Below are 27,175 nucleotides of genomic sequence, written 5' to 3' on the forward strand. Positions count from 1 at the left end.
CTTAATCTGCAGATATAACAGCCCATTATATGTGATGCCCTACAGTAGGGGACATGTGATGTCCTAATTTTCTCCCCAGTGGGATCCAAAGCAGGCTGACAACACTGTTATCCCCTGCTCTGTTTTATCCTTGCAACAACCACCCTTTGATTTAGGTTTAGCTGAGAGCGGCCAGCTCCAGATAATCTGGTGAGCTTCTATGGCAAAGTGGTGCTTTGAACTTGCCCATTCCAATCTAACAATGAACCCACTATGCCATGCGGGCTCTCACAGTTACATTTGAGCCATATGCTTCAGTACAATAAGAAGGACTATGTTGTAAAAGAGACAGAAGCCATAGTCCAGAATTTAAAGAGCCTACATAGAGATTTGTGCCAACAACCAGCTCAGCTGGATTTGTAATGAAGTCCATTCATCAAAACTCACTGTCCGGGGATTTCCTAATAAAGGCAGAATACCTGGGCAGGACATAGCCAGCTTTATCATGTTTGTTCACTTGATGAATGTTCTGATGTGTGTTCAGTAGTCAGCATTATTCGGAGCAGCCGTGATTCTGAATTTCTCTTCCACACGGATTTGACCCTGAATATTTGGATATCACTCCTCTCTTATGCCGCTTCGTCACACCAAATATTTCCCATCAAATATACATATTTTTCAGCATTATTTTGTGCTTCAAGAGATCAGCATTATTCAAATATTGTATGTGTAAATGACATACAAATGTGCATAGAAAAACCAAAGAAAAACTGAACCTATGTACACAATGCAATTGAATATAGCACAGTTCACATACCCCCTATCTCAAAGCAAAATTCAAGACAAATAATATATCCAGGAGATGTTCCTCATCCTTTTAGTTGGTTTTGTCCCCCTCCTCCCCAATAGCTGCATAAATGTATATCTAATACTGCAAATAACCTAATGATGAGGTACCCTAGTTAGTCTTCCTACCTAATTGACAGCTTATCCACTGGCAAGTGAGTTATATGATGGTCATCTGGAATAACAATAGGCTTACAAGTGCTCCTCCATTCGTGGAGAAGGAACTTTGGCTTACTTCCCCCATTTATTTAATCTTTGTACATCCCAATAAGAACTACATAGAGTTTCCACTTTTAAATAGGTGAAGTTTCTTTCCATGCTAGAGAAAATTGTACCAAATATCTTGAAAAGGTGCAGAAAACAGCAACCAAAATGATCATAAGACATGAATCCTTTCTTTACATGGAAAAGCTTTCCACAAAAAGGAGTATTTGAAGCTCTTTAGCTTTTCAGAAAGAGGACTGACTGAGGAATGATAGACAGAAGTTTATAAAATGTATGCATGGTTTGGAGAAAGTGGAACCTTTTCCCATCTGCCACAATACTACAACTCAGGATCACCCAGTTAAATGAAATTAATGTAGTTTCATCACATCAAAGGAAGAACATTTTCACATAATGTATAACACAGGGTGTAGCAGTGGCCTAAATCTTAGGGTGTTTTTTTAAAGGAACAGATACTTTTATGTAGGACACAGCTGTTAGTCATTACGACTAAGTGGAACCTTTGCTTGTTTATTTATACATTCCTTTATTTCATTTTAATCTGGGTCTCTCAGATCCTCGTTGACACTTCAGAGGGAGTGCTGGCAAAGCAAGTGCAGGTGGAGGTTATCAATTTCATACCTGGTTTGTGGGGTTTCCTGGAGAAATCTGATTGGTCTTGGTGAGAAGCAGGGTGTGGGATTAGATGGTTCTTTGGTTTGATTCATTAGAGCTCTTCTTAGGTTCTTCTGTTCTCATTGATATCTTGCCGTCTATGTAACTCTTAAAAGCCTCTGTCAGGAAAAGAAAAGGCAAGACATGACTTTGAAAAAAACCAATGTTAATTGAAAGTAAAGCAATTTAAATGAAACTAAAAAGCTACTGCTAATTTAGGAAGGAAGTTTGGGTGGGTGGATTGTTGTGTCTCTCAACAGGATATTGGAGTATGATTGCCACCCCCGTGGGCTGAATCGGTTTATGAAGGCATTTATCTACTACCATTTCTTTACTGCTCAACATGGTTTCTGGAACATAAATCAATGCAAAGTGCCACAAACCCATTTACATCTAAAACAGAAACAAGCATACATGCACCAAACTCCTCTGAGGAATGTATTATGATCTCCACTGAAAAGTTGTGCATTGGATTGGCATCTACTTTGGCATCCCAAATTCTTATCTATAAACCTTATTCATGCATGCAAATAATTACTTGATGCTTCTGTCAAGAGGTGATTACCAAGGCTATTTAAACCAGCCCTGTGGTATTCTTTGATGTATCCTATACCTTTGTTTACATATACCATGTTTACCTTTGTTGTTGTAACAGTACTCCATGTGTACGTCATATTGAACTCTCAGTCAGCATTAATGGAATCTCAAAAAGTGCAATCATGAAGAGTAATTCCATTCTTCACCCATTAAAATAAATAGACAGAGACTGGAGTAACTCTGCATAGGGTTATACTAAAAATCACTTGAAAGGTGCCCTTGCTACAAAATCTGCTATCAAGAAGGCAGACAGATGTAGTTGACTCCATATTGGGAGACAGAGATAATTGACTCCATATTGAGTATATTGCCCAATAAACAATTCTTCAATAAACAGTTATTTCCATCACATCTTTGTTATTCTTTTCCTAACCTCACAATGATATAACCATATACTATTATTTTGCCAAAAAATGAAAATGGCATACACATTTATTTATTTATTTATTTATTAGAAAATTTATATTCCGCCCTTTCCCATGACACAGAGAGAGAGATACTTCCATAAATTTGGGGGGGGGGGGATTATTAAAGGAGAGGCTGTTTTGAATGATAAGCAGAAAATTAGTGGACTAGAATGATACAATTTTTACACAATTTTTCTAGATTTATCGACATGGTGACAGAAGCCCTATTGAGACTTATCCCAATGCTCTACACAAAGAAAGCGAATGGCCACAAGGTTTTGGACAACTGACAACGGTTTGTCACTTATTCATACATTTATTTGAAAATGCATGTCCTACTTTTGGCTTTGTTCAAAGTGGCATACAATACAAAGTAAGTGGCTTACAGTATGAACATTTAGTCACACGAAAGAAGATGAAAGACCATCTAAATCAATAACAGCTACTGCAATCCAAAATGCAAGTTCAGCATTGCCTGACAACAGAATTGAATTCAACATTCATGGCTGAAAACATGGAAAAGCCTATCAATGTAAATCTATCCTGCAGAGTTTGCAAGAATCTAGGAAGGAAGTTTCCCTATGAAATTCCTTCGGAAGGCTGTTCCACTATATAGGGACTGTAAGCCACTGTAAGCAAATGAGTTCTACTTGAAGAATCATAGTCAATGGAATGGGGGGACCACCCACAGCAACTGATGGGAAGATCAAAGGTACTGTGCAATGCTGATACAGGGAAACATGATCATGAAAGAAGTTATAAAGTGAGAAACAGAACCTTGAATTGAGCCCAGAACTAAATCAATAAGCAAAGCATTCATTTCAAAATTGATGCTATATGCTCTGACTAACTCAAGACTATCTAAAAATAGACAGCTACATTCTACATTAGCTGAAGCTTCCAGGATACCTTCAAGAGCAGCCCCATATACAGCATATTAAAATAACCCAATCTAGAAGTCACACAACTTGTGCGCACTGAGCCTATGTAAACAGAGTACAGGACAATTATCCTTGCATCTGCAGATTATGGACTCCAGCCCAATGTGTCTGCATTTGTACCACATTTAAGACTAACTGTACTTAGAAAACCAACTTCAAACCATGGTTTCAGATTCCGGTTTGATTAACTCTAACATAATCTTAGGATATCTACCAAAGGATTGTTCATCCAGCAGTCATAACAACATTACTAGCTTTCTCTTTTAAGCCAGAGTCATGTCTGTATTGTTGCTCCCACAGCTTGGAATGCAGCAACAGCACGAACTTGGACAGTACATAAAGAAGAGATACTCAAATTTTCTAAGTCCTACTTACAAGCGAGAAGAGGTGAGTATTAGAATCAACTAGAGATTCTCCTCACTTGGGTCTGAGATTATTGGTGGGCAGAAATGGTTTGTAACATCAAATTGTTTCAGTGCAAGGAAAAATCAGGTATTTAAAAAGTGCAGCAGTCCTTTCCAACCCCTATACTGACCATCTCTATAACTTCTGTATTGGGTACTCTTGACTGGCAATGAGCCTCTGGGCTTTCAGAGAGTGATCTTTTCTGGCACCTTTAACTAGAAATGCAAGAGATTCCATCTTGGAACCTTCACATACAAGCTGTGTCATCTGCCACTGAGTTATGTCCTCCTGCCACACATCGGAGGATGCTTGAACTTACACAGAAGCCCAACAATACATGGGAAAACTAGGCAAATAAAATAGCAGCTGCCTCCTTGGTGAAAAGATAGAAGGATTCCCTGATGGCTACAGGGCTTTTTTTTGTAGCAGAAACTCCTTTGCAGATTAGGCCTCTGATGTAGCCAATTCTCCAAGAATTTACAGGGCTCTTAGTACAGGGCCTACTGTAAACTCCAGGAGGATTGGTTACATCAGGGGTGTGGCCTAATATGCAAATGAGTTCCTCCTACAAAAAAAGCCCTGGTCCAGGGAAAGAGTCATTATCTCAGGGTCCTCAGAATACACATCTAATTGTCTGCTCTTGATGTGATCTTTCCCCCCCTCTCTCTTACAGATTTATGTCCAGAGTACAGATGTTGATCGAACCATTATGAGCGCCCAAGTTAACCTTGCTGGTTTATTCCCTCCTTCTACTAGTGAGATGTGGAATCCACAAATCCTTTGGCAACCTATCCCAATCTATGTGATACCAAAGTCATTCAGACCCGTGAGTATTACTATCAGCTATCTGCCTTTTAGGCTTTTCTGTAGAATCTGACTGTTAGCTATGAAAGTGTGTGCACATTTCCAATAAGAAGGAAAACAAAACAGTTTCTTTAAAATGAGATAGATCCGGGTGGGCAACTATGTTGGTCTGAAGCAGTAGAACAAAGCAAGAGTTAAGTTGCACCTTTAAGACCAACAAAGTTTATTCACAATGCAAGCTTTCGTGTGCTCTAAGCTCACTTCATCAGACAATAGCATGGAATGGCAAGCAGTCCTAAATATAGAGAAAGTGGGCAGCGAATTAGTATGCAGAGACTTAGTCATGGAAATGCTTCTTAGCAGATTAAAAGAATCACAAGTTGGGGTTTGGTGTTTGTTAGTTAGTGTTAACTGGGCTGAAACAACAACAAAGGGTAATATAAAGCAGATTGATGTCCATGTACTAAACCCATTAAGTATCCTGGGTGTGAAGTGCAATAAATGAGAGTCTGTTGTAATGTTTTTGTTGCTCAGAGGTTTGATTTAAACATGTAACACACATAAAAATAATTCTAGTTTGCCATTAGAAAAAAGAATATATTAAAATATAGTGGAAGATGGGTAATATATGGAATGAGATAAACAGCCAGTATTCGTAGTATGCAACCCTTTGCTTAGATGGTGCTGCCGCCAGCCCTAATTTTAGGTAGGGTGAGGCATATTAACTCACACTTCAAATTTAACAGTACCTTTAAAGGCTAGAAATTACTATAGTTTTACTTTCACAAGGGCATATTGCAGGTTTTCTCCCTCAAGAAACTAAGTCTTGGCTTTTGCTGAACAGCACCAGGCAACAGTTTTGCTCTGATCTTGCAGAAGAATGCCGCTAAGCCCAAGATGCTGTTTGCATAGGCTGGGACAAAGGGAATGACTCATCTGCCTGACAGCTGGCATCTCTTTTTGCCAAGAATCTAGAGCAAGCCACATCTTCTCTAAAGAGAAGTACTGATTTCATCAAGGTTCAGAGGTTGGAGGACATTCTGAGGAAAACTGAACCAATAAGCTGAGCTATCACAAGCCGCTACAACCACCATTTTACACTTTTCAGGTGCCATTTATAGGTACATGACACTTTTACACCACTCAAAAAAATGACTCAAAAATAAGATTGCAGGGAAAGCATAATTTTAACCAGGTGCAAAGGAAGGGAAAATGAAGTGAGAATACAAATTGTTTCTATGTAGTAGTTTTCTTTACCTTGGCTTCCAAACGGCAGCACTTTTGGGAGACTCCTACATATGACCTGTACTGTAGTCAACCTGTTTCCAGGTTTCTCCTATCCTCAATACTACAGAGCAGTGGTGGCACTTGGAGCCCTCTCTGTGGGCATGCACGCACGCTCCCTCACCCACCCATGCACAAGGCTTGGCTCCCCCCCCACAGCCCCCCATCACTGCCCCCCACCTTCCTTCCCTACCTGGAGCTGCAATGCAGCCATGCTCCGTGGCCCCCCTCCTCCTCAGAGGCGTGCTGCACCACGCTGTGCCAAAGCTGGACCCTACTGGCTTTAATGCAGCCGGCTTGCCTTCTAACTCTTTGAAGCCCGTGCGGGAGAAGGCTTAGCTCCCCCTTACTTCTGGCTTCAAAGAGTTAGAAGCGCACCGGCTGCATTGAAGCCAGTACAGTCCAGCTTTGGCACAGCGTGGGTCGGCACACCTCTGAGGAGGAGATAGGCCCATGGAGCATGGCTGCATTGCAGCTCCAGGGAGGGAGGGAAGGCGGGGGTGGCTGCGGGGGGAGCCAAGCCTCGTCCGCGGGGGGGAGCACGCATGCCAACAGAGAGAGCTCTGAGTGGCTTGGTTTGGAGAGGGATTTAAAGAAACAAATGCTTTCTCCAAGCTGGCCAATGGGGTGGTGGGGGCTTCGAGAGCCACACAATAGTTGTGAAAGAACCATCTCTAGCTCCAGAGTCACGGTTTGGCCATCCCTGCTCCAGGTGGTAGCTGGAGGTTGCTGGCTTTTACAACTGATCTCCAAGTGATGGAGGGCAGTTCGCCTGGAGAAAATATCTGCTTTGAAAGGTGGACCCTGTGCCATTATACCCTTCTGAGCATGGGTGAAGAACAGGGTTGCCAACCCCCAGGTGGTGGTTAGAAACCTCCTGGGATTACAACGAATCTCCAGGTGATAAGAGATCAGTTTTCCTGATGGAGTCATATCTCATTGAAACTCCTCCTCTCCCCAAACTCAGTCTCCTTCCCCCAAATCCCCAGGTATTTCCCAACCCAAACCTGGCAACCCTAACTGGGCCTCCAGCCTTTTTGAGCTCATGGGCACCTTTGGAATTCTGATTGGGGGGGGTCACGACCACAATGCAGCCCCCAAGCACAACACGCAGAGGAAAATTCCTTGCAGGTGTTCCTGCAGTTTTAGGGAGGGGGTTAGATGGGACCCACTAGGGCAGGGGTGGCCAAACTTGCTTAACATAAGAGCCACATAGAATAAATGTCAGATGTGTGAGAGCCACCAGACACGAACATCAGACGTCTGAGAGAAGGAAAGATGTCTGAGAGGAATGCAGTTTCAGTTTAAAGAAAGAAGATATTGGATTTATATCCCGCCCTTCTCTCTGAATCTCAGGGTCTCAGAGCAGTTCACAATCTCCTTTATCTTCCTCCCACATAACAGGCACCCTGTGAGGTAGGTGGGGCTGAGAGAAGCTCTCCCAGAAGCTGCCCTTTCAAGGACAGCTCTGTGATAGCTATGGTTGACCCAAGGCCATTCCAGCAGCTGAAAGTGGAGTGGGGAATCAAACCTGGTTCTCCCAGATAAGAGTCCACGCACTTAATCTCTACACCAAACGGGCCCTCCTTTCTCACATCAGACTTTCTAGTTAATAGAATTCAGACTATCCCTGAAGTTTCCAAGAGTAGCCGTGCTGGTCCATAGTAGAACAACTAGATTCGAGCCCAGGAGCACCTTAGAGATCAACAAGATTTGAGGGAGGGGGCACAAGCTTTCCAGCATTAGAGCTCCCTCAATTAGATAAAAGGAGCTTTGACTCTCAAAAATCTTATTCTCTAAGGTGCTGCTGGACTCAGATTTAGCCATATAAATCAGTGGACTCCTTTCATCAACTTAATTTATTAACTAACATCATGTATCCCCTGCCTTCCTCACCCAAAAGGACACTGAAGTGGTTTGACACACTCTCCCCTTCTCTTTTATCCTCACAACGAACCTATGAGGCAGGTTAACTCAGAGTATTTTACTCTGAGTATATTACTCAAGGTTTTCCAGCAAGCTGCCAGAGCAGAGTGGGCATATGAATCAGGACCTCCCAGATCCGTTTTGGACACCCTAACCACCAGCTCCTACTAAACATGCTATATTTTAATGTATTCTTTTTCCCTAATGGCAAACTAGAATGATGTTTAGAATGTATGTTACACGTTCAAAAGTAAATTAGGTGGACAGAAACACCTCTGGGAAAAGCATGTTCTCAGTTTAACCCAGACTTGCAAGCAAAAGAGCAATAAACAGCCTCCATTTATTGCCTTATGACACTCTCACCATCATTCTCCCATTCTGACATGTTACTATTTTGTTGGTTTCCTAAGCAAATGCTATCCAGACAAAATGTTCTTTCAGTTTGTTAAGAACATAAAAGCCATGTTGGATCAGGCCAATGGCCCATCCAGTCCAACACTCTGTGTCACACAGTGGCCAAAAATTTATTTATATATATATATATACACACACACACACACACACACACACACACACTGTGGCTAATAGCCACTGATGGACCTCTGCTCCATATTTTTATCTAAACCCCTCTTGAAGGTGGCCATGCTTGTGGCCGCCACCACCTCCTGTGGCAGTGAATTCCACATGTTAATCACCCTTTGGGTGAAGAAGTACTTCCTTTTATCCGTTTTAACCTGTCTGCTCAGCAATTTCATCGAATACCCACGAGTTCTTGTATTGTGAGAAAGGGAGAAAAGTACCTCTTTCTCTACTTTCTCCATCCCATGCATTATCTTGTAAACCTCTATCATGTCACCCCGCAGTCGACATTTCTCCAAGCTAAAGAGTCCCAAACGTTTCGACCTTTCTTCATAGGGAAAGTGCTCCAGCACTTTAATCATTCTAGTTGCCCTTTTCTGGACTTTCTCCAATGCTATAATATCCTTTTTGAGGTGCGGCGACCAGAACTGCACACAGTACTCCAAATGAGACCGCACCATTGATTTATACAGGGGCATTATGATACTGGCTGATTTGTTTTCAATTCCCTTCCTAATAATTCCCAGCATGGCGTTGGCCTTTTTATTGCAAACGCACACTGTCTTGACATTTTCAGTGAGTTATCTACCAGGACCCCAAGATTTTTCTCTTGGTCAGTCTCTGCCAGTTCACACCCCATCAACTTGTATTTGTAGCTGGGATTCTTGGCCCCAATGTGCATTACTTTGCACTTGGCCCCACTGAACTGCATCTGCCACGTTGACGCCCACTCACCCAGCCTCAACAGGTCCCTTTGGAGTTCCTCACAATCCTCTCTGGTTCTCACTACCCTGAACAATTTAGTGTCATCCGCAAACTTGGCCACTTCACTGCTTACTCCCAACTCTAAATCATTTATGAACAATAACTTCACTATGAGTTGTTTATTTCTAAACTAAAACCTCAGTATTCAGGTTAAATTGCCGTGTTAGCACTTTGCAACAAATAAGTGGGTTTTGAATTGCAAACTGGGCACTCGGTCTCTAAAAGGTTTGCCATCACTGCTATAGAGGCATAGTGGTATGGCACAATAATGGTCTATGGCACGTTATCTATGCCATATGTTAATATTACCATATTTGCAGTATAGCACCACAGCTATGAAAACCATGCCCTCCAAAAGCCAATGTAGAGTTACTGCAGAACTTGTGTGGAAGGGAAAGGTCATTAAAAAGAGAAAGTGTGCAGAAAATTGCCACATGCATTCACAAAGAAGTGATCACAGTCAGAATTTGCCCTGGTGGTTTCTCAGCTTTGAAAAGCCTGCTCCAGGAAGAGATGCACTGGGGCAATCACATGGTGCCCATGATAGGTGCGGACTATGCAAGCACTTAGAGGAGCATTAACACTGCTCCTGCACATGCAGGGTGCATGCATGGTGTGCCCCGTCGTTTAGACGGCTGGAAAACATGCCATGCATGCACTTCAGCAGTTTGTTACTGGAAAGCACCAGGTAGCTATTTGTTCCAGTTGCAGCCCATCCTACAATGAGGTAAGGACAGGAGGGGCACAAGGGCAAATGTGTGTAAACACACACATTAGATCCGGGGGTGGCTATGGCAGATCAAAACCACCATGTGATTGCCCCCAAACATGATGCAACACAAGAGAGCCCATGCTGTGTAGAAGCAGTGAGAGACCCACAGGTTCATTTTTCACAAGTGAAAACTTGACTTGAACCAGCTACTTTGAGAAATTTTATCCTATGGAAGGATTTTTCTTAAAGACAACACAAAGGCATGTTCCTTTATTGCCTGCTGCCAATTACCTACTCTCTAAACATTTTTCTGGAGCTTTCCTCTTAAGATTCGTCACCAGTTCTTTCCTGCCAGACTGGTTCTATCCCAGGGTGAGACCTCATGATGATCACTTTGGAAATAACATGAGAGGGATAATTACTAGCTTGCCTTCTGACTCCAGGCAGAAAGAAACATGAGCTACCACACTGATTTGCCAGGGCAACCTTATGCTACCTGTAGGAGGGATGAAAGTTTTGGCAGCTCTTAGGTCGCACTACAAGGTGCACTGCCATTCGCTTCGCTTTGCTTCCTGTTCAGAAAAAAAGTCTTTTGTACAGTAGAGCTTGGAGAAAAACCAGGAGGGGATCATTTGAGTGGCGGCCATGGAGGAAAAGAGTTCATTTACTTCTCCACCATAACACTTTGAAAAAAAAATCCCCAAATCACGCATGTGTTCAAATGGTACATCCTACTGATGAGGATGAATATTGGCTAGCTTCAGTCTGCATGTGTCACAAGCAAAACATTAAATTCTTAATGAAGTGCTTCAAATCACTTCACATAATTCAAGGCTGTTTATTTGAATCACAAAGATAGTCTAAAGTAGGGCTGGTATTATTGTCCCCATTTTATATGTGGGGCCCAATTCAGATATTATCTTGCCAGAACAGTTGTGAGAAGAACCTCTCTCAAATTGCTGAGGGAGCAAGCTATATCTCACATGGCTGGACCAAGTCTGCACCAAACCCTATGAGGTCCTTCATGAAGGGTCACTGTCAAGGAATAGTCTGACCCTTTGACTCATAAGGAAAGATCCTGGTGGGCCATTGCCCTGGAAGACTACTGGCAGTCAAAAGCACTACAGCCAGAACCCAGTAGCTTTGTCAACACTGCTTGGACCTTTCATTAACAACAATTCAGCTGACAAGGCACCCACTCTTGTACCACACTAGTTGAGGGCAGTACCTGTGGAGGCAAAGGCAGGTGGAGTTGACATATGATGGAGGCAGCTGGCCAGTTCTCAGCTGAGTGGCCCCTACACTGCCACCTTGTGTCATTGTGTGGGCCATTCAGCTTGGCTTTATCCTAAGCCTTTTTACCTTCCCAGTCTACTTCTAGCTATTAGTAATGGTGCAGGCCACCTACAGGAGTTTTTATATGTTCCCTTGGTGCATAGTGGCTAGCCACAGGTGAGCAGTGCTGCTGCACCTGACAACAAATGTAAGCACTGAGCCCAATACTCTCAACTCAAAATAATTCCTTTTTCACTTAAAAAATGTAATCAGATATCTTCAGCTGTTTTCAGCTGAGGCATAAGCTTTTCACATTTGACCTCTTGGTCAGTAGATTCTGAACTAACATCATGCAATGTTTGATTTAATTACGGTAAGTCAAAAGTTGGATGGTAGAAGAAGTAAACATAACCTTTTGGCACTGAAAGAGTTCCAGCCAATTCTCAGAGTAACTCAGGAGTTCAAACAACAGAAAATAGTTTGAGAAACACTTCACTTCTAACTGCAATGCACTTATACCTGCAGAGCATTACATAAATTTCATTGTGAACAATATCAAGCCTACAGACAGATTAGGTGATACATGAAACCGTAATCGAAAAACATGAATTGAGACAACAATGACTTTTGCTAATTTTGTTCCAGAAATTACGCTATCCAATTTTTGACTGCCCACGCTATAAGAAGCTTCTGAGGGAAACGATGGCCTCACGGGAATTCCGGGACAAAATTCAACCATACAGGGTAATTCCCCCCCCCCCTGAAACTACTCCTCTTGTCTTAAAATGTATCATGTTGATAGCTTAAATTAAAATTAAAAGTACAAGATTTCTTGTCAATGATTCTCTGTTCTTTGGTTCACCAGTTGGTTGGCTTGTTAAATCTGGGCCAATCCATAGAACGCTTCATTCTCAGAAAGTCTAGGATCAGGTACAAGTTACTCAGTGCTAGTGACAAAGCCCTTGTTTCTGTCTTTCTAATATCCCCTCCATTTCTGTCCCCTCCACAAATGACATCCTCTGGTATTCTCTCCCAAGGAAGATTTGTATGTTTCCCTCTTCTACCAGTGAACGAAGACTTTTTGTTTTGTTTGACATTCCCTCACTCACTCTCCTGGGCCCTCCTTTCTGTTTGTCTATGTGTGTTCATATTACTGAACTGTTTTACATATTTTATATATATTTATCTGTTTTTTAATGTTGTTTTGACTGTTTGCCATCTTGGGGACCCCAAGTTTATTTATTTATTTATTTCAATTTTTAGCCCACCCTTCTCATAGAACAGGCTCAGGGCGGGTTACATCATAAAAACAAACAGTAAGAAAACCAATTTAAAGTATCTAAAATCTAAAATTACAGACAACAATAGGTACTAAAATGGCAAAGTTGGGTGGAAAGGTGGCAAACACATATTTTAAATAAAAATAAACACAGAAGCAGGCACAGTTTTGAATCCAGTTTTACCTGTAGTTTTGTATGAGGGTAGCAGAATGGCCAGGTCTCCTGCTATAGTGACTTCCAGGCTTTGAAGCATTATTTCCCAACACCACTCAACACGGCAGTGGGAGGAAATGGGGAATATTCTTGGTGAATCCTAGAGTGCCACCCTGACACAACATCACTTTTGATTTTGTCCTGGAAAAGACATCATTGTCATGATATGGAATTGCTTGTCCCTGACCCTAAAATCTCCCATTAGGGTGAAAAAAAAGTTGGCAACCCTAATTGAAAAAAAACCACTTGAGGTGAAATGGTCCAGACAACTAGTTGTTGTAGATTTTCTGAGCTGTATGGCTGAGGTCTTGGCATTGTAGAACCTGATGTTTCACCAGCAGCTGTGACTAGCATCTTTATAGGTATAACACAGAAGACTAGAATTTTCTCTATGTCAAAGTGAGAAGAAGATGGTAGGCAATTAATTTATATCTACTCAGGAAGGAGGGGTAGGGCTGAGTCATTATCTTGTAGGTGTTTCCCAGACTGTGACATGCTAATAAAGGAGCTTTCCTGAGGAAGTTCTTTTGCATATGGATTGGCTGCTGAAATTCTAATCTTATCTGTAGTGCTGTTGTAAGATGTAGAGCATTTTGTGTTTTTCAGGATTGGAAACAGTGGTCCAGAGACCACTTTTTGTGCAGTCTAACTCTGTTAAATAGGATTGGTCTGTATTTGTGATATTTATTGCCTGCTTTAGAAGCAAAACTGCAACTGCTGTGTCAATACAACACCATGAGACTATCATATCATACAAGCACATAATTTCTACAGTATGAGCACTTAACACAACATTGCAACACAAAATGGCTTAAACTAGAGGAAACTGAAACAGCAATTACTCAAGGTGTTCACACAAATTTCAGTTAACTCAAGACAGATTTATGTTAAACTTCTTAAGGTAAATTTGCAGCAGAATCCAAATTAGGGATTCCCCACCATTGCACAACAGGCTGGCGGAGGGAAACAGGGTGCTTTTCAGCGTTGCACAAACATGCATAATCATTTCAGGCATGAAAACAGAAGTGATGCAATTGTATTGCCACTATGCTCTAGGATTCACCCCAAAACGGTTTACCCATAGAGTTTTAGGGTGAATCCTAGAATGTCACCCCAATACTATAATGTAACTTTCTGTTTCACACTTGAAATGACTACGAGTTGGTGCAATTTTGAAGAACTTGTTCCCATTTTGAAGAAGTTCTTCCATCAGAGTGCTATCTATGCCTGGCAACCCTAATCCAAACACTGTGAGTTTAGACTGGATGAGAAGAGAAAAAACCAAGAAATTCTACTAGAAACGAGAACTGGTGTAGGTAAAACAATTGTCCATTCAGCTCTGGGAAGGCAATACTATTTTTGGTTTGTTTTGTTTCAATCTTGTCATTCTGAACAAAATGCATGAGACTTCAAATACAAATGCACAACTATGTATTTGCATAGTGTTATAACATCATACAGGATGTAGAATGGTACAGTATAGATCAATCTCATTGGATCTGGGAAGTTAAGCAGGGTTGATACGTGGATAGGATACAACCAAGGCACACTTTGCTGAGGAAGGCAATAGCAAACCACCACTGCTTAATCATTTACCTTGAAAACCCTATGGGGTCGCCACAAGTAATTTGTGCCTTGATGGCACAAACATACATAAGTCATGCAAGAAAACCCAGACTTCTTTTTAAATAGTTGCCTTTTTCAAAAAGGTCATCCACTGGCCTTGATATATGTTACCTCTAAGAGGCATAAAATGCAATCTCATTTATCCAACTCCATGCATGAGCATAGGATGACTGCTTAAGACCATGGTGCTCCAGAACGTTAAAAACAGATAAAAGAGATGGATAGTTTCTAAGGAGAAAACGCTAGTGTCCACACCTACCAGTTTAGATTGGAAGTTCAGGGCAGAGTTGTATGCCATTAAAGGATTGATTGATTATTCAGGGCAGGGTTTGATTGCATACTGGGAGAACAAGTCCAGAGAGAGAAATGCTATCATAACAGATGCCCAATGGTTTTCAGTTTGATTTCAAAAACCCATCAATCTCTGTCTGCAGGCTCAGTAGAAAAAGGGAGGCACAGTATAGGATGGAGCCAGCTGTGATTGCTGGTACATGTTGATCTTTATATTTTGTAATCCACTTTAACACTAATCAAAAAATGAAGTAAATAAAATAAAATTTAAAACTTTTAGTTTAGTTTTTAGTTTATTTATGATTTCTATCCCGCCCTTCCCACCAAGTGGCTCAACTTGAATGTGCAAGAGCACTGCTGTACACTATTGATGCTGCACCTATGACTCTGTGTGTCCAAACATTTGGACAACCAAAAGGGAGAAAAGAAGGATATCAGATGAATGTCACCCAGGCCTCCAAAACTGAGCACAGGCTTTCAATGGAACACAAACATGGTTGCTGGCAGTAATGAGCTCTTATGGGACAATACAGAGTATGGTTCAGGAACTGGTCAAATTAGAACCATCCATCTTCTGCTTAGCAGATGGTACTGCGAAGAAATTTAAGTTACTTTCACCCCAGCAGTTGGGATTTGTTTGGCTTGGCAAGTCACAAATTGTCAATGTCTGTTTAAGCCTCTTCAGCCTTCTGCTTTATCTTTGCTAAATTGAGTATAGCTTTTTGTGCAGCCTGGGCCCCAAGGTTGTAAACTGTAGGATTTGCTCATTGCTGCCATGTTAGACATGAAAGTAGACCTCTATGCATGCCAAAATATTCCATATATTAGTTGATGAGTGTTGCTGCAAGCCTACATATTATGAGGGAATTTCAATTGTGTAGGCTTCAATGATATTCTAATTTAGTTTCATGTCTAGGTAAAGAAAACAAGTAAGTGGCAAAGGACCCCACCTTTATGGTCTATGTTACTTTTTTTGTGGGGAGGGAGGAGTTCTACCTTACTTTATAGTGTGCAGGATCATAGCCTATATAAATATGTTTCTTCATATACAGATTTGTGCATCAATTTTTTTCTTCATTATTTCCTTTCAGAATTTTTTAAAAACCATAGCTGACCATTCAGGATATGATATGAGGAGTCTCAGAAATCTATACACTTTCAAAGTCTGGAATGTGCAAGATACTTTACTTTGTGAGGTATTTTTAAAAGTTCTTTCATACTGTGATATTTTATCTGAGTTGTTTACACAGAATTACCTCTGAAAAATTGTCAATTAAAATGTAACCACAAACATTTACACCCAGAAAATGATGTCCCTCTCCAATGTAAGCATGAATAGTAAATGAAAATATTAAAATCAAAATATTGAGGGATAAGCCCAGGAGGAGGAGGAAGAAGAAGAGATTGGATTTATATCTCACCCTTCAAAGCGGTTTACAATCTCCTTTCTCTTCCTCTCCCCACAACAGACACCCTGTGAGGTAGGTGGGGCTGAGAGAGCTCTAGGAGAACTGCTCTTGAATAGAACAGCTCTGCTGAGAACTTGTGACTGACCCAAGCTCATTAAGTAGGTACATGTGGCAGAGTGGGGAATCAAACCTGGTTCTCCCAGATTAGAGCCCGCACACTTAACCACTTCACCAAACTGGTTCTCTGTTACTCTCTGTTACTATATCAAAGAAGGTCCTTATCCATTTGCTCCACCTGCTTCCAGCCACAATATATGAAGGTCTGTGGCTTGGATTAAACACCACAGGACCTATCTCCTTCTAGAACAGATGGAATGTTGTTGTTGTTTTAAAAATACAAATAATGGGTCTCTTCAGGGCTGAGAACTAAGCAGCAGTCAGTAACAGTTCAATCTGCAGTGAATATCAAGCCGTACAGGAATCAAGACAGGACAGCAGTGCTATAACGTCATCTAGAATGTTATTGGTTCCTCAGATCACCCGTTCCTGGTAGGTCTGGAAACGGCAGTATATCTTGGGTCAGTGTCATAGTTAGGTAGCTGCCAGGGCCAACATCTGATAGAAGGCCCACTATCCAACACTGACAGGCCCATCCACACAGTAGAAAATGAGAGATCACCCTCAGAGGCTCCTGTGGTATTTAATCTTAATATATTGTGGCTGGAAGCAGAGGGAGCAAATGGATAAGGGCCTTCTTTGATGTAGTAATTAGGAATGGCTGTAGGATTGCCAACATCCAGGTAGTGGTTGCAGCTATCCTGCTATTGCAGCTGATCTCTAGGCAACAGAGATTAGTTCACCTGGAGAAAATGGCCACTTGGAAAGTTGGACTCTATGGCATTATGTCCTACCTAAGCCCTGCCTTTTCTCATGCTCTACTCCCAAAATCTTCAGGTATTTCTTGACCTGGAGCTAGAAATTCTAGGTGGCTGTGGGCCCTCAATAACTCCCTCCAGAATTAAAGTTTTTGTCTCTGCATAACTAAAATAAAGAACAAAACAATGACACAAATAAACTAAGAACGTTTAATTTTATAATTCTGTTGACTATTTTTTTTCTTGCATAGTGATAGCTGCTCTGTCCAACCTACTGTTCTTGTTCAGGCCAGTTTACAGTGAGTCAAATAGGATATCTAAACTATAGAAATGTGAACACCCATCAGTTCAGTTTATGAACTGTTTGCTGCTCATGAACATGGAACTGGTTTTTCAGTGACTACTTTGACTGTTTGTCAACCCATATGTGACTGTTTGGCAGGTTTCTTCACTGCATTCCTTTCTAGCCATGCACTACAGTGCAACTGGCTTTTCACACATGCTCATTTTTACCACACCTCTTGTATTAGCACACCTCTGTCCTTTCTGTGTAATTGATAGGCTCAACATGCAATTGTTTAAATAGATCAGGCACAAATGGTAGAAATCAGTAATAAATAAATACTGCTTTAATAAAATCCTATTACTTGGTGTTTGTCTAAGTAGACCCTGCTGATATCAATCAGTTTGAATTGCCAGCATCTTTTCATACCCACAGTTTTGCAAAAACCTGGTGCAGATATGTTCATCAAGCATACATGGCTCTTTGCCACAAACCAAATAGGTTGAGTGATTAGTTCATGGCTGATCAACACCTTCAAGCATGGTAAATGTGATTATCCAACACATTTGCAGGGCTTTCATTCCAGAAAAAGAAGTGATAGAACTCTGAAGAGGGAAATGAAGGAGAAACACACAGGCGCCCCTCATAAAATTTTAAACGTTTTTTGAGAATTTTGTTTCCACAAAGAGGTTCTGGAACTCTGTTCCATCACATTCCCCCAGGAAAAAAGACCTGCGAATTTGTGATGAAATTCACATCATACCTAGTCTAAGCTCAAAGTAATGTAGTCTATGGAGGGAGGACTAGGCCCCAAAATCCTCTGCAGCAGTTAAGTTTTGCTGTCTGTATCTGTAATATCCATGGATACTTCACCTAATGCAAGTGCAAAAAAATCTGCTTAGCAGGGACATTGTAATTGTGTGATCCCTTCCACAGATACATACACTGCGCAAAGTAATCAATATCTACAGAGAAACAACTTTGGGCAGCATTTTGGGGTACATGACAACTGAGAATGATAGAATAAGGAGGTGAGAGAGGGAAAAGGGGGATGGGCTATGGGGGATAGGACAGTCAGCGGGGTGGGGAGATGTCAATACCGACCTTGAAAGGGATAATACAAAATAGTTTGACAAAGCATCTCTACTCCTGGCCCCTCATACAGTCATTCTGATCATAAGTGAACTGTAAATCTGGGGTAAGAATTAATTTCTCTAGTCAATTTCTATTTTTTCCCTTTGTTTTATATTAGTAGTTAATTGCTATTTAACTATTTAACTTATTAACATTGGTTTGGTTCATTTGTGCTTATACTTTTGGTTTTCCCTTCCTTTTCTGATGTTTGTGCTTTTTTTCTTTTATACTTATTTTTTTTTGCAAACTTTTCTAATATTTTTCAAGGTTTGCAAAACAAACATGAAATTTAAAGGGAAGGGAGAAAGGGAAACAAAAAAGAGAAGATTGCAAAATAAAAATGAAATTAAAGGAGGAGTGGAAAAGAAAGCAAAAAAGATTTTAACAAAGAATGTGTTCTTTTTTATTGCAGTCCATACACAATTATACACTGCCTACTTGGGCTACTGAGGATGTAAAAGCCAAACTTGAACAGCTGACTGTCTTGTCCTTGTCATCCCTCTTTGGCATTTACAAGAGAGAAGAGAAGGCGCGGTTGCAAGGAGGTAGCAAGAAGATTTCACTGAAACATTACAGCACATTATGCGTCTATCTGTACAGAATGCATTTGCTCAAAGAAACTTGCTAATTATTAGGGCTGCATACTCTAATTGGTTTAATTGGCACATCAATCAGCAAAAGGTTTAGCTGATTAATCAGAGAAGGCCAATTTCAATCAGTGAAAGATTTTTAATTGATGGAGCTATGAATGAAGAGTGGGTGTGCTTGCTTTAGGAGGCTATTTTGGTGGCACTGTGTTATTGTAGTGGGTATCAAAGTTGTGCCTCAGGACTTTTCAGGGCCAGTTTTTTGCAGCAACTCAGCTTCTTAACTGCATCGTTTTTTTCCCCTCTCTTACACATGCCATTATTTGGAAACTGTTCTTTCTTCTCATTTTTTCTTGTGTTTTGTCTGGGAAAACACAGGAAAAAATTCAAAAGGGTGGGTGGGAGACCAATAATATTGTAAGGGAGGGGGAAAATTAAGACAGTTAAGAAACTGAGCTGAAGCAAAAACCCAGTGCAAAAAAACTCCCACACAGTCAAAGCATATAGTTTCTAGGACATTCGGAGGATAATTTCATATGTTACACATGGTGGACACAGGGACTGTCAACTAGATATACATTGGAAGTTCCATTATGGGAACTTAATTTCCAGTTGCATGCCCAGCATACTGGGAGCTTAATCATTCCTTCCACCCATGCTGTTTTCACAACCTAAAATAGCCCCAAAGATCAGCCACTTGGTCCATTGAGGAAACTGACATGTACAGGAGGGTTACACATTAGATTCCCCAGTGGGAAAACTCTCTTTCCCCAGGGCCCTGTCAGGTTAAGAAGATGGCATGGGAAGGAAGGCTTAAACCCTCTCCTTAAACACATGCCTGGGAATAAAGACTCAGTTTAATCTAGCTAGAGTTCTCTTTATTTTGCTGTTGTGCTGGGCAGCACAGGAAGATACTGTGCAGATTTTATTTCTCCATCTTGATACTCTGGATCCCGCAAACACTAATTATACCTTGAATTGGGTGCTTGATTGCCTGCTCATGAAAACAGTTCTTGTCCTGAAGGCCATTTCTTGGGCTGTTGTCACATCTGACTAGCAAGAAAAAAGTGACATTGCTGAAATCTCCTTTTGTTGAATTTTCCATATTTGTGCATTTTAGATAAGTGGAAATATAAACTACAGAAAAATTCATGCTGTTGGAATCTTGAGGTTCTTGCAGAGTTGAGTCTGTGATGTACACACAAATTTAAAAATCACCCAGAAATATGCTACAAAGAAAAATGTCAGCAGTAAGCAGATTACTATAGTGAGTCCAATCCAGACAATCTTAGGGACACCAAAGGGCTGAACATAAATACCTGCTATCATTCTGGACCTATATAATTGTGCATATATTACCAAAGAAAGGTCCTCCCATTCATCCTTCCATATTCTGGGAAATCCATGTATTGATTAGTTTGGTTATCTATTGGAGCTGTGATTTTGAGTCCTAGGCAGATACACATGGCTCTGACTGGCTCTACTTCCAGAGGTTATGGGACCTTCTTTCTCCACCTAGTTAGGTAGTTTTATAAAAAAAGAGAAGTTCAAAATGCATCCTTCATTAACTTATTTATTTATAATATTTTTATGCTGCCTGGCTTCTTCATTGCGGGACTCAAAGCAGCTTCCAAATTCCAAATTTTCCGCATTCTCATTTTCCTTGCATGTAAATTCCTATTTCTGTCTTTTGGGGGGGAGGGGGGAATCTGTTCTGTTTTGTTCCATCTATTGGTCAATTTGATATTACACCAGTTTATCCCAGGCATAACTCCTTGCAGATTTAAAGGGCAGTTTTTTATGCCGGACATAAACTGGTGTAATATTGAATAAACCACCAGAGGAAGCAAAATATGTGCAGAGCTATTTGTGGGGGGGGGGGGGGGAGCAGAAGAAACAGGAACTTACAAGCAAGGAAATGAGAAAAGCCCTTAATGTGTCGTTGGCTCAAGATATAAATATGTTTGCAGTAATAAAAGCCAAACTCCTGTGGTTGTTTACATGGGATCTATGATTTCCTCAAATCAGAGAAATGCAATAAAGTGTCAGTTTGACATATTTAATCTTGATGGTTACATGTCAGTTATAGCTGGGAGTACATATGGGTCGCTTCTGGTAGAGAAAGAGGAGCCATAATCAGAACCACCACTGGATTTACAAGTGGAGCACGTACCACAAAGCTTTTTATCAGAGCTTTCACATACTGAAATCAGTCATTGATTGCTGGTTATTGGACATGACATTATATTATCTTTATTCTCTCTTTTTAACTTGTTAAGTTTTAAGCAGGTTACTAAAATATAAAGAACTAGACTACATTTGAATAGCTGTGAAACTATCACAAACACATAACATTTCTCAACTGAAAGACTGCTAGGTCTACTATAACCTAGAAAACCAGGAAATGTCTCCAATATTATCTATATTTTGGAGCAAAGCAAAGATTAAAAGATTTCTAGGCTCAGAAAAAATAATTACATTCAAAGGTCATGTGATACAGAGTATCTACACTACCTGAACTGCAATCATATAGTACCTTAAGATACCTCCCTTGCCAAGTTCTAGATGGTAAGGCATTAAGGTGCACCAACATAAAGGCACACCTGTACCAAGGAACAGTCAACTACGATCAGTAATTGGGAAGCTGGCCAGATGGAAGAATACCAAAAAATTGAGTAGAACAAGTATATTATATTTACTCTGATCAATCCTTCTGGTCTTTTAATATGTGAGAAAGGATAGAGTTTCCACTCTACTGCATTTGGGGTTTAGAAGGAAATACACAGAAGACAAATTAGCAAAATTGGATGCAAAATGATAGCAACTATTGACAGTATCTAATTCAGTACTATAAAAAAAAACCCAGGCATAATCTAGCCAACATTAAACACTTACCATTCCAACCTATGCAATTTAACTAATCCCACCCATTTCAAATTATTTCTGAGGGTGTGCCTGCATACAGAGGTAGCTGTATAAAAGACCCTCACTGCCAGAAATAGCATTAATAAGATATTAGTAACATTCATTATTGTCTCAACTTGTTTAAAGATTTCATGTAGCCAGTATTTAAGCCTAATTTTTTTTATGTAAATACACGTCCACCTTGCAATATCCCCTTTTTAAAATAGCTTGGAATATTTAGGAACATCCTTTTATATAAAAACCTTTTTTAAAAAGGCATTTTATTAAGTTTTCCAAAGTGATCAGGAAGGGGAGGGAGGGGAAGGGAAAAAAGAAGAATTATCTCCAATTACATAGCTCACTTGATATGATATATGAGAACTCTTGCACCAATATTAACACTCTTTTCTGCCTCCTTTAAGGTCTCCTTGTGAAAAATATTCTAGAAAATATCTCAAATGCAGCTAAATATCCAGGCAAAAGAAAAATGCTGATCTATTCTGCTGTAAGTATAAGGCCTTTGGCTGCAGTTCTGTTCCTAGTTGGGCAGCTCAAAGGGATTTAACCAGTTTAAATTGACATGGGACTAAAGATTTTTATCAGTGATGTTTGGAAATTCTGGGATTCCACTAAAATGGGAAAATGTCCCATAAGCAAAGAGCAAATTCATGACACAGTGAAGTCATTACGGTGAAGGGATGAAAAGGGACTCCCCCCCCCCCCCCCAACACTGGTTAGTCCTCCCCCTCAACTTTAACTAACCTTAATTAGTAATTAATAGTGGGGGCATGCAGGAAGAGAGCTGCACCTAGCAGGAAGTAGAAGAACCAAGAAACTCATTAGAAATTTCTGCAATCATCTATGGAAGAAGGAAGGGGAAGAGAAAATTTGGATATGCTCATTTACATTCAATAGTGCCAATTTGTACATAATTACTATAATTTAAATATATTGTTCTAACACTGTCCAGCTATCAGTTGTTGCTGGGAATCTTTTTAAAGCCCTCCCCAGGTTCTACTCCCAAATCAGCAACCCAAGGCACAGCAGGTGGGCATTAAAAGCCTTTGTTATCTCCTGAAGAGGAATGAAGGAAGAAATCTATACATTCGGTTTTGCTTAATAATTTTCTGCTTCCAGAAAATTATTTTCTCAACTGGCTGAGAGCCAGTTTGGTGTAGCAGTTAAGTGTGCAGACTCTTATATGGGAGAACCAGGTTTGATTCGCCACTCCTCCACTTGCACCTGCAGGAATGGCCTTGGGTTAACCATAGGTCTCACAGGAGTTGTCCTTGAAAGGGCAGCTGCTGTGAGAGCCTTCTCAGCCCCACCCACCTCACAGGGTGTCTGTTGTGGAGGGAGAAGATAAAGGAGATTGTAAGCCACTCTCAGTCTCTGATTCAGAGAGAAGGGTAGGGTATAAATCTGCAGTCTTCTTCTTCCAGTAATGAACAAACAAAGAAAACAATTTGTAACAAGGTTTTTTTCCTCACCAAAATTTGTGTGTGTTGTGTTTTAACAGCATGACACCACCCTTGGAGCTCTCCAGATGGCGCTCAATACTTACAATGAAAAACTTCCACCATATGCAGCTTGCCAGATTTTTGAACTGTATCAAGAAGATACAGGGTAAGTATTTTATTGCACCATTGGCAATCAATATTCTTTTGTAACTAAATGTCAATTCAGCACATTTATGCTTGAAGTATATTAGACAGAAAAGCATTCTGGCAACATACCCATATTTTAATTAAATATATACGCATAACACAGCAACGCAGGAAAGCCAGGAAGTCACAATTCTAGAATTTCCAGCCGCAGGGCATTTTATTATAGTTCCACCACCTGTTAATCTCAGGAACTAAACCAATATGCACAAACTAGATTTAAGTTGTTTGTGAATGAAATAATGAGCTGATGCATTGAAATTTACCTTTGCAAAAGAGGATATGGTTCAAGAGTTCGTAAGCATGTTTATGAACTGCTAAGTCTGCTAAATTCAAAAGTGCAGTATTTCTGCATCTAGATGTATTTATTATTTCGTTCATGTATACCCGGCCTCCTCCTCCCCCCACAATTGGGACCCAGAGCAGTTCACATAACTCTCTTTTCCATCTTATCCTCACAATAATCCCATGGGGCAGGTTAGGTTGCAAGAGTATGATTGCCCCAAGGTCACCCAGCAGCCTTCCATGGCAGAGTGGGGATTCAAACCTTGATCTTCTCATATATCCTAGTATGACACTCTAACCACTACACCTAGAGTTAGCAGGTCTTCTGCTATGGCAGAAAACTCCCTGCAGGTAATCCCTGTTGCCTTCCACCACTCCATTAGCCAATGGGAGAAAAATAAAATACCACCATCATAGTGACGGCATTATATCACTTCCCGGGCCACTTCCATACCACTCTAGAAATTGCTAGGAACTCTATGATTTTTCCATAATAAGAGTTTCTGATTATTCTTAGAGCAGTGTGACATCATTTCTGGGTTTGCCCTGGAAGTGATTTAACACCCCTGTTCTGACAGTGCCCCACTGTCCCCGCCCCACAGATCCTCAGTTGCCAGCCAGCTGACGACCGTAACTACACCACAAACTGCAGAGGAAAGAAATACATAATAGATGCAGTGTTCATTTTTTCAAAGTTGCTTGTATACCCTGTATCCTTCCACACATATATATGCATACACAGATATGAGTGAAAGGGAGAGAATGAAGAGAAGCCTGCCTAAATTTTGATTGTTTCGTTGTGATGCAGTATAACAGACTTGCAACTGACAACCAATTCTCCCTTTAAGGAGTTCATTGGTTGGCTTCCCCACCTAGGTCTCCTTTCTGTCAATCTTGATTTGTAAGTTCACCTTATTTCCCAAGCATGCTGTGTCTAAGTGAAAAAGGAATTACAGTATTTTTTGCACCATAAGACTCACTTTTCCCCCCCAAAAAAGTGGAGGGAAAAGTGTGTGCGTCTTAAGGAGCGAATACTGCAAAAAATTCACACAAATGCCTCTAAATTCACACAAACGGCTCTAAAAACTAGGTGCGTCTTATGCTCAGGTGCGTCTTATGGAGCGAAAAATACGGTAAATGCATGGGGAGAAAAGGATTGAGTCCCTCTACACAAACATACCGTTCTTCCAGCCTGAAATGTCCCCAAAGCCATGGAAGTTTTCCCAATAGAGCAAGTAGAGGGAGCTATTTCAGGTAAGGAAAGCAGCAAAAGAGGGAAAGCTGAACTCCATCTCCCTGCATGCTGCAGTCCCATTCCAAACTGAACTTGAAGCATGATGGGATTGAAGCAAACCTGCAAGTCAAATTTGATGTAAAGACAGGGTGAGGAACCAAGAAGCAACCTATGAGCTTCACAGTATGAGTCACCTCTGAGGCTTCCATTTTAATATTTTTATGTTCATGAATAGCTCTCAGGGCTGGATCTGGAAGGGGAGAGGAGATGCCTGCCTTCGGCGCCATCAGGGGGCACCAAATTGGCCACCCCACCCATGCTTTTCTCCTCCATGGGTTTGTGTATACAGACCGCGGGAGGAGAAAGTGAGGGCGTCCCGGTGGTGTTTGCGCTGTCTTTGGAGCTGAAGAGGGCACAAATGCTGCCCCCGTCTCTTTCTCCTCTCCCAGTCTGCGTGTACAGACTGGGGAAGGAAAAAGTGAGGGCATCCTGGTACTGTTTGTGCCATCCTTGGAGCCGAGGACAGTACAAATGCTGTTCCCACCCCTTTCTCCTTCCCCAGTCTGTGTACACAGACCGGGGGAGGAGAAAGTGAGGACATCCCAGTGGTGTTTGCGCCATCCTCAGAGCCGATGATGGCACAAACGCTGCCCCAGCCCCCTTCTCCTACCCCGTCTGCATGCACAGACCTAAGGAGGAGAAAGCAAGGGCATCCCGGCAGCATTTGCGCCGTCCTCAGAGCCAAAAACGGCACAAATGCCGCAGTGCCACCCCCACCCCCTTTTCCTTCCAGGATCTGCGCACACACCCTCACACACCATTTTTTTTAGTGGGGGCACCATTTTTTAGTTTTTAGTTTAGTTTTGCCCCTGCTCAAAAAATGGATAGATAGCTCTACAACTTAGCCTCTAGTATCAGCTGTTCCATAATACCTTGGTGTCAGGGCCTTTAGAATACTCCATCTCTGGAAAAGGAATACTCAGATATGATAATCTAGCTCAGCGGCCTCCAACCTTACTGAGCCTCTAGGCACTTTTGAAATTCTGAGAACAGGTAGTGGCATCAGAAAATGGCTGCCACAGGATGAGGAGACCAATGACAAAATGGTGGAAGGTTCCACAAATGTTGGGAGATTTCAAGCCACAGTGGAGACAACTGTTTCTGAATGGGTGCCCCCTAAAGACACAAAAGCTAGGCTTCCTAGGCTGTTCTGTAGCACTTCCTGTTCTCTCTTGAGGTGCAGAAAGCAACAATTCAGTATTTACTTCAGAAAGAGATGCTTTGAGGAAGAAGGAAGTGGGTACAGTGAACCACACTGACAGGCACTACAGCACTCTCAGGAACCATGCTGGGGGCCACTAATCTATCTGTTTTCTCCCTACCTCTTCTTTTCTTTTTCTGGCTTCTGCAAATCAGAGAGTACACCATTGAGATGTATTTTCGGAATGACACTTCGAGAGACCCCTACCCTATCACCCTGCCAGGCTGCTCGTTTGCTTGTCCGCTACAGAAGTTTTCTGATCTGGTTGCTCCTATCTTGGTAGACAATTGGGAAAACGAATGCAGAAGCTAAGAAACAAGGAAAGGTAATAGAATATCTTTTGCCAGATGGGGCAATAAAAGTGGGAATGATTGCGAAATATGGAAGAGATGAATATAAAATAAGCAGTTCAGAAAAAACAAGTTATGTGAGAAAACAGATGTGACTTTCACCCTATTACCAAGAGAATATACCCAAAGAAGAAATCTGTGTGAAATGTGTGTGAAGACCTAAGAGAGACTGCATCATATCACATAAAATTAAGACTTTTGACTGACGCATAGAATATACAAAATCAGCCATTGGTCCATCCAGTCCAGAGTTGCCTACTCTTACTGTCAGTAATTCTTCAGGGTCTCAGACCAAAAAAGTGAAACAGGAATCTCATGGCACCATAAAGACTAACAAAATCAGGCTCATAGCCATAGGAGGATTTGGGGGCAATGTCCCC

General features: G+C 41.2%; 1 protein-coding gene across 2 annotated transcripts in view; it reads left to right on the forward strand.

The window, feature by feature from the left end:
• The window catches only part of LOC132578669 (prostatic acid phosphatase-like), a 34,618-nt gene extending 7,805 nt beyond the window's left edge, over positions 1 to 26,813 (forward strand). The window contains exons 2-10 of one of the 2 annotated variants that reach the window (XM_060248891.1): positions 2,908 to 3,003; positions 3,950 to 4,036; positions 4,728 to 4,880; positions 12,045 to 12,143; positions 15,901 to 16,005; positions 18,923 to 19,055; positions 22,424 to 22,506; positions 23,521 to 23,627; positions 26,601 to 26,812. In XM_060248891.1, the coding sequence (XP_060104874.1) occupies positions 2,908 to 3,003; positions 3,950 to 4,036; positions 4,728 to 4,880; positions 12,045 to 12,143; positions 15,901 to 16,005; positions 18,923 to 19,055; positions 22,424 to 22,506; positions 23,521 to 23,627; positions 26,601 to 26,757 (1,020 nt within the window). In that variant the 3' untranslated portion in view covers positions 26,758 to 26,812. Of the gene's footprint in view, positions 1 to 2,907; positions 3,004 to 3,949; positions 4,037 to 4,727; positions 4,881 to 12,044; positions 12,144 to 15,900; positions 16,006 to 18,922; positions 19,056 to 22,423; positions 22,507 to 23,520; positions 23,628 to 26,600 lie in introns of both variants that reach the window. The other variant, XM_060248892.1, reaches the window with a different exon arrangement.
• Positions 26,814 to 27,175: the final 362 nt, after the last annotated feature.

The sequence above is a fragment of the Heteronotia binoei genome, chromosome 10 (assembly GCF_032191835.1).
Source record: "Heteronotia binoei isolate CCM8104 ecotype False Entrance Well chromosome 10, APGP_CSIRO_Hbin_v1, whole genome shotgun sequence".
Lineage (NCBI taxonomy): Eukaryota > Metazoa > Chordata > Lepidosauria > Squamata > Gekkonidae > Heteronotia > Heteronotia binoei.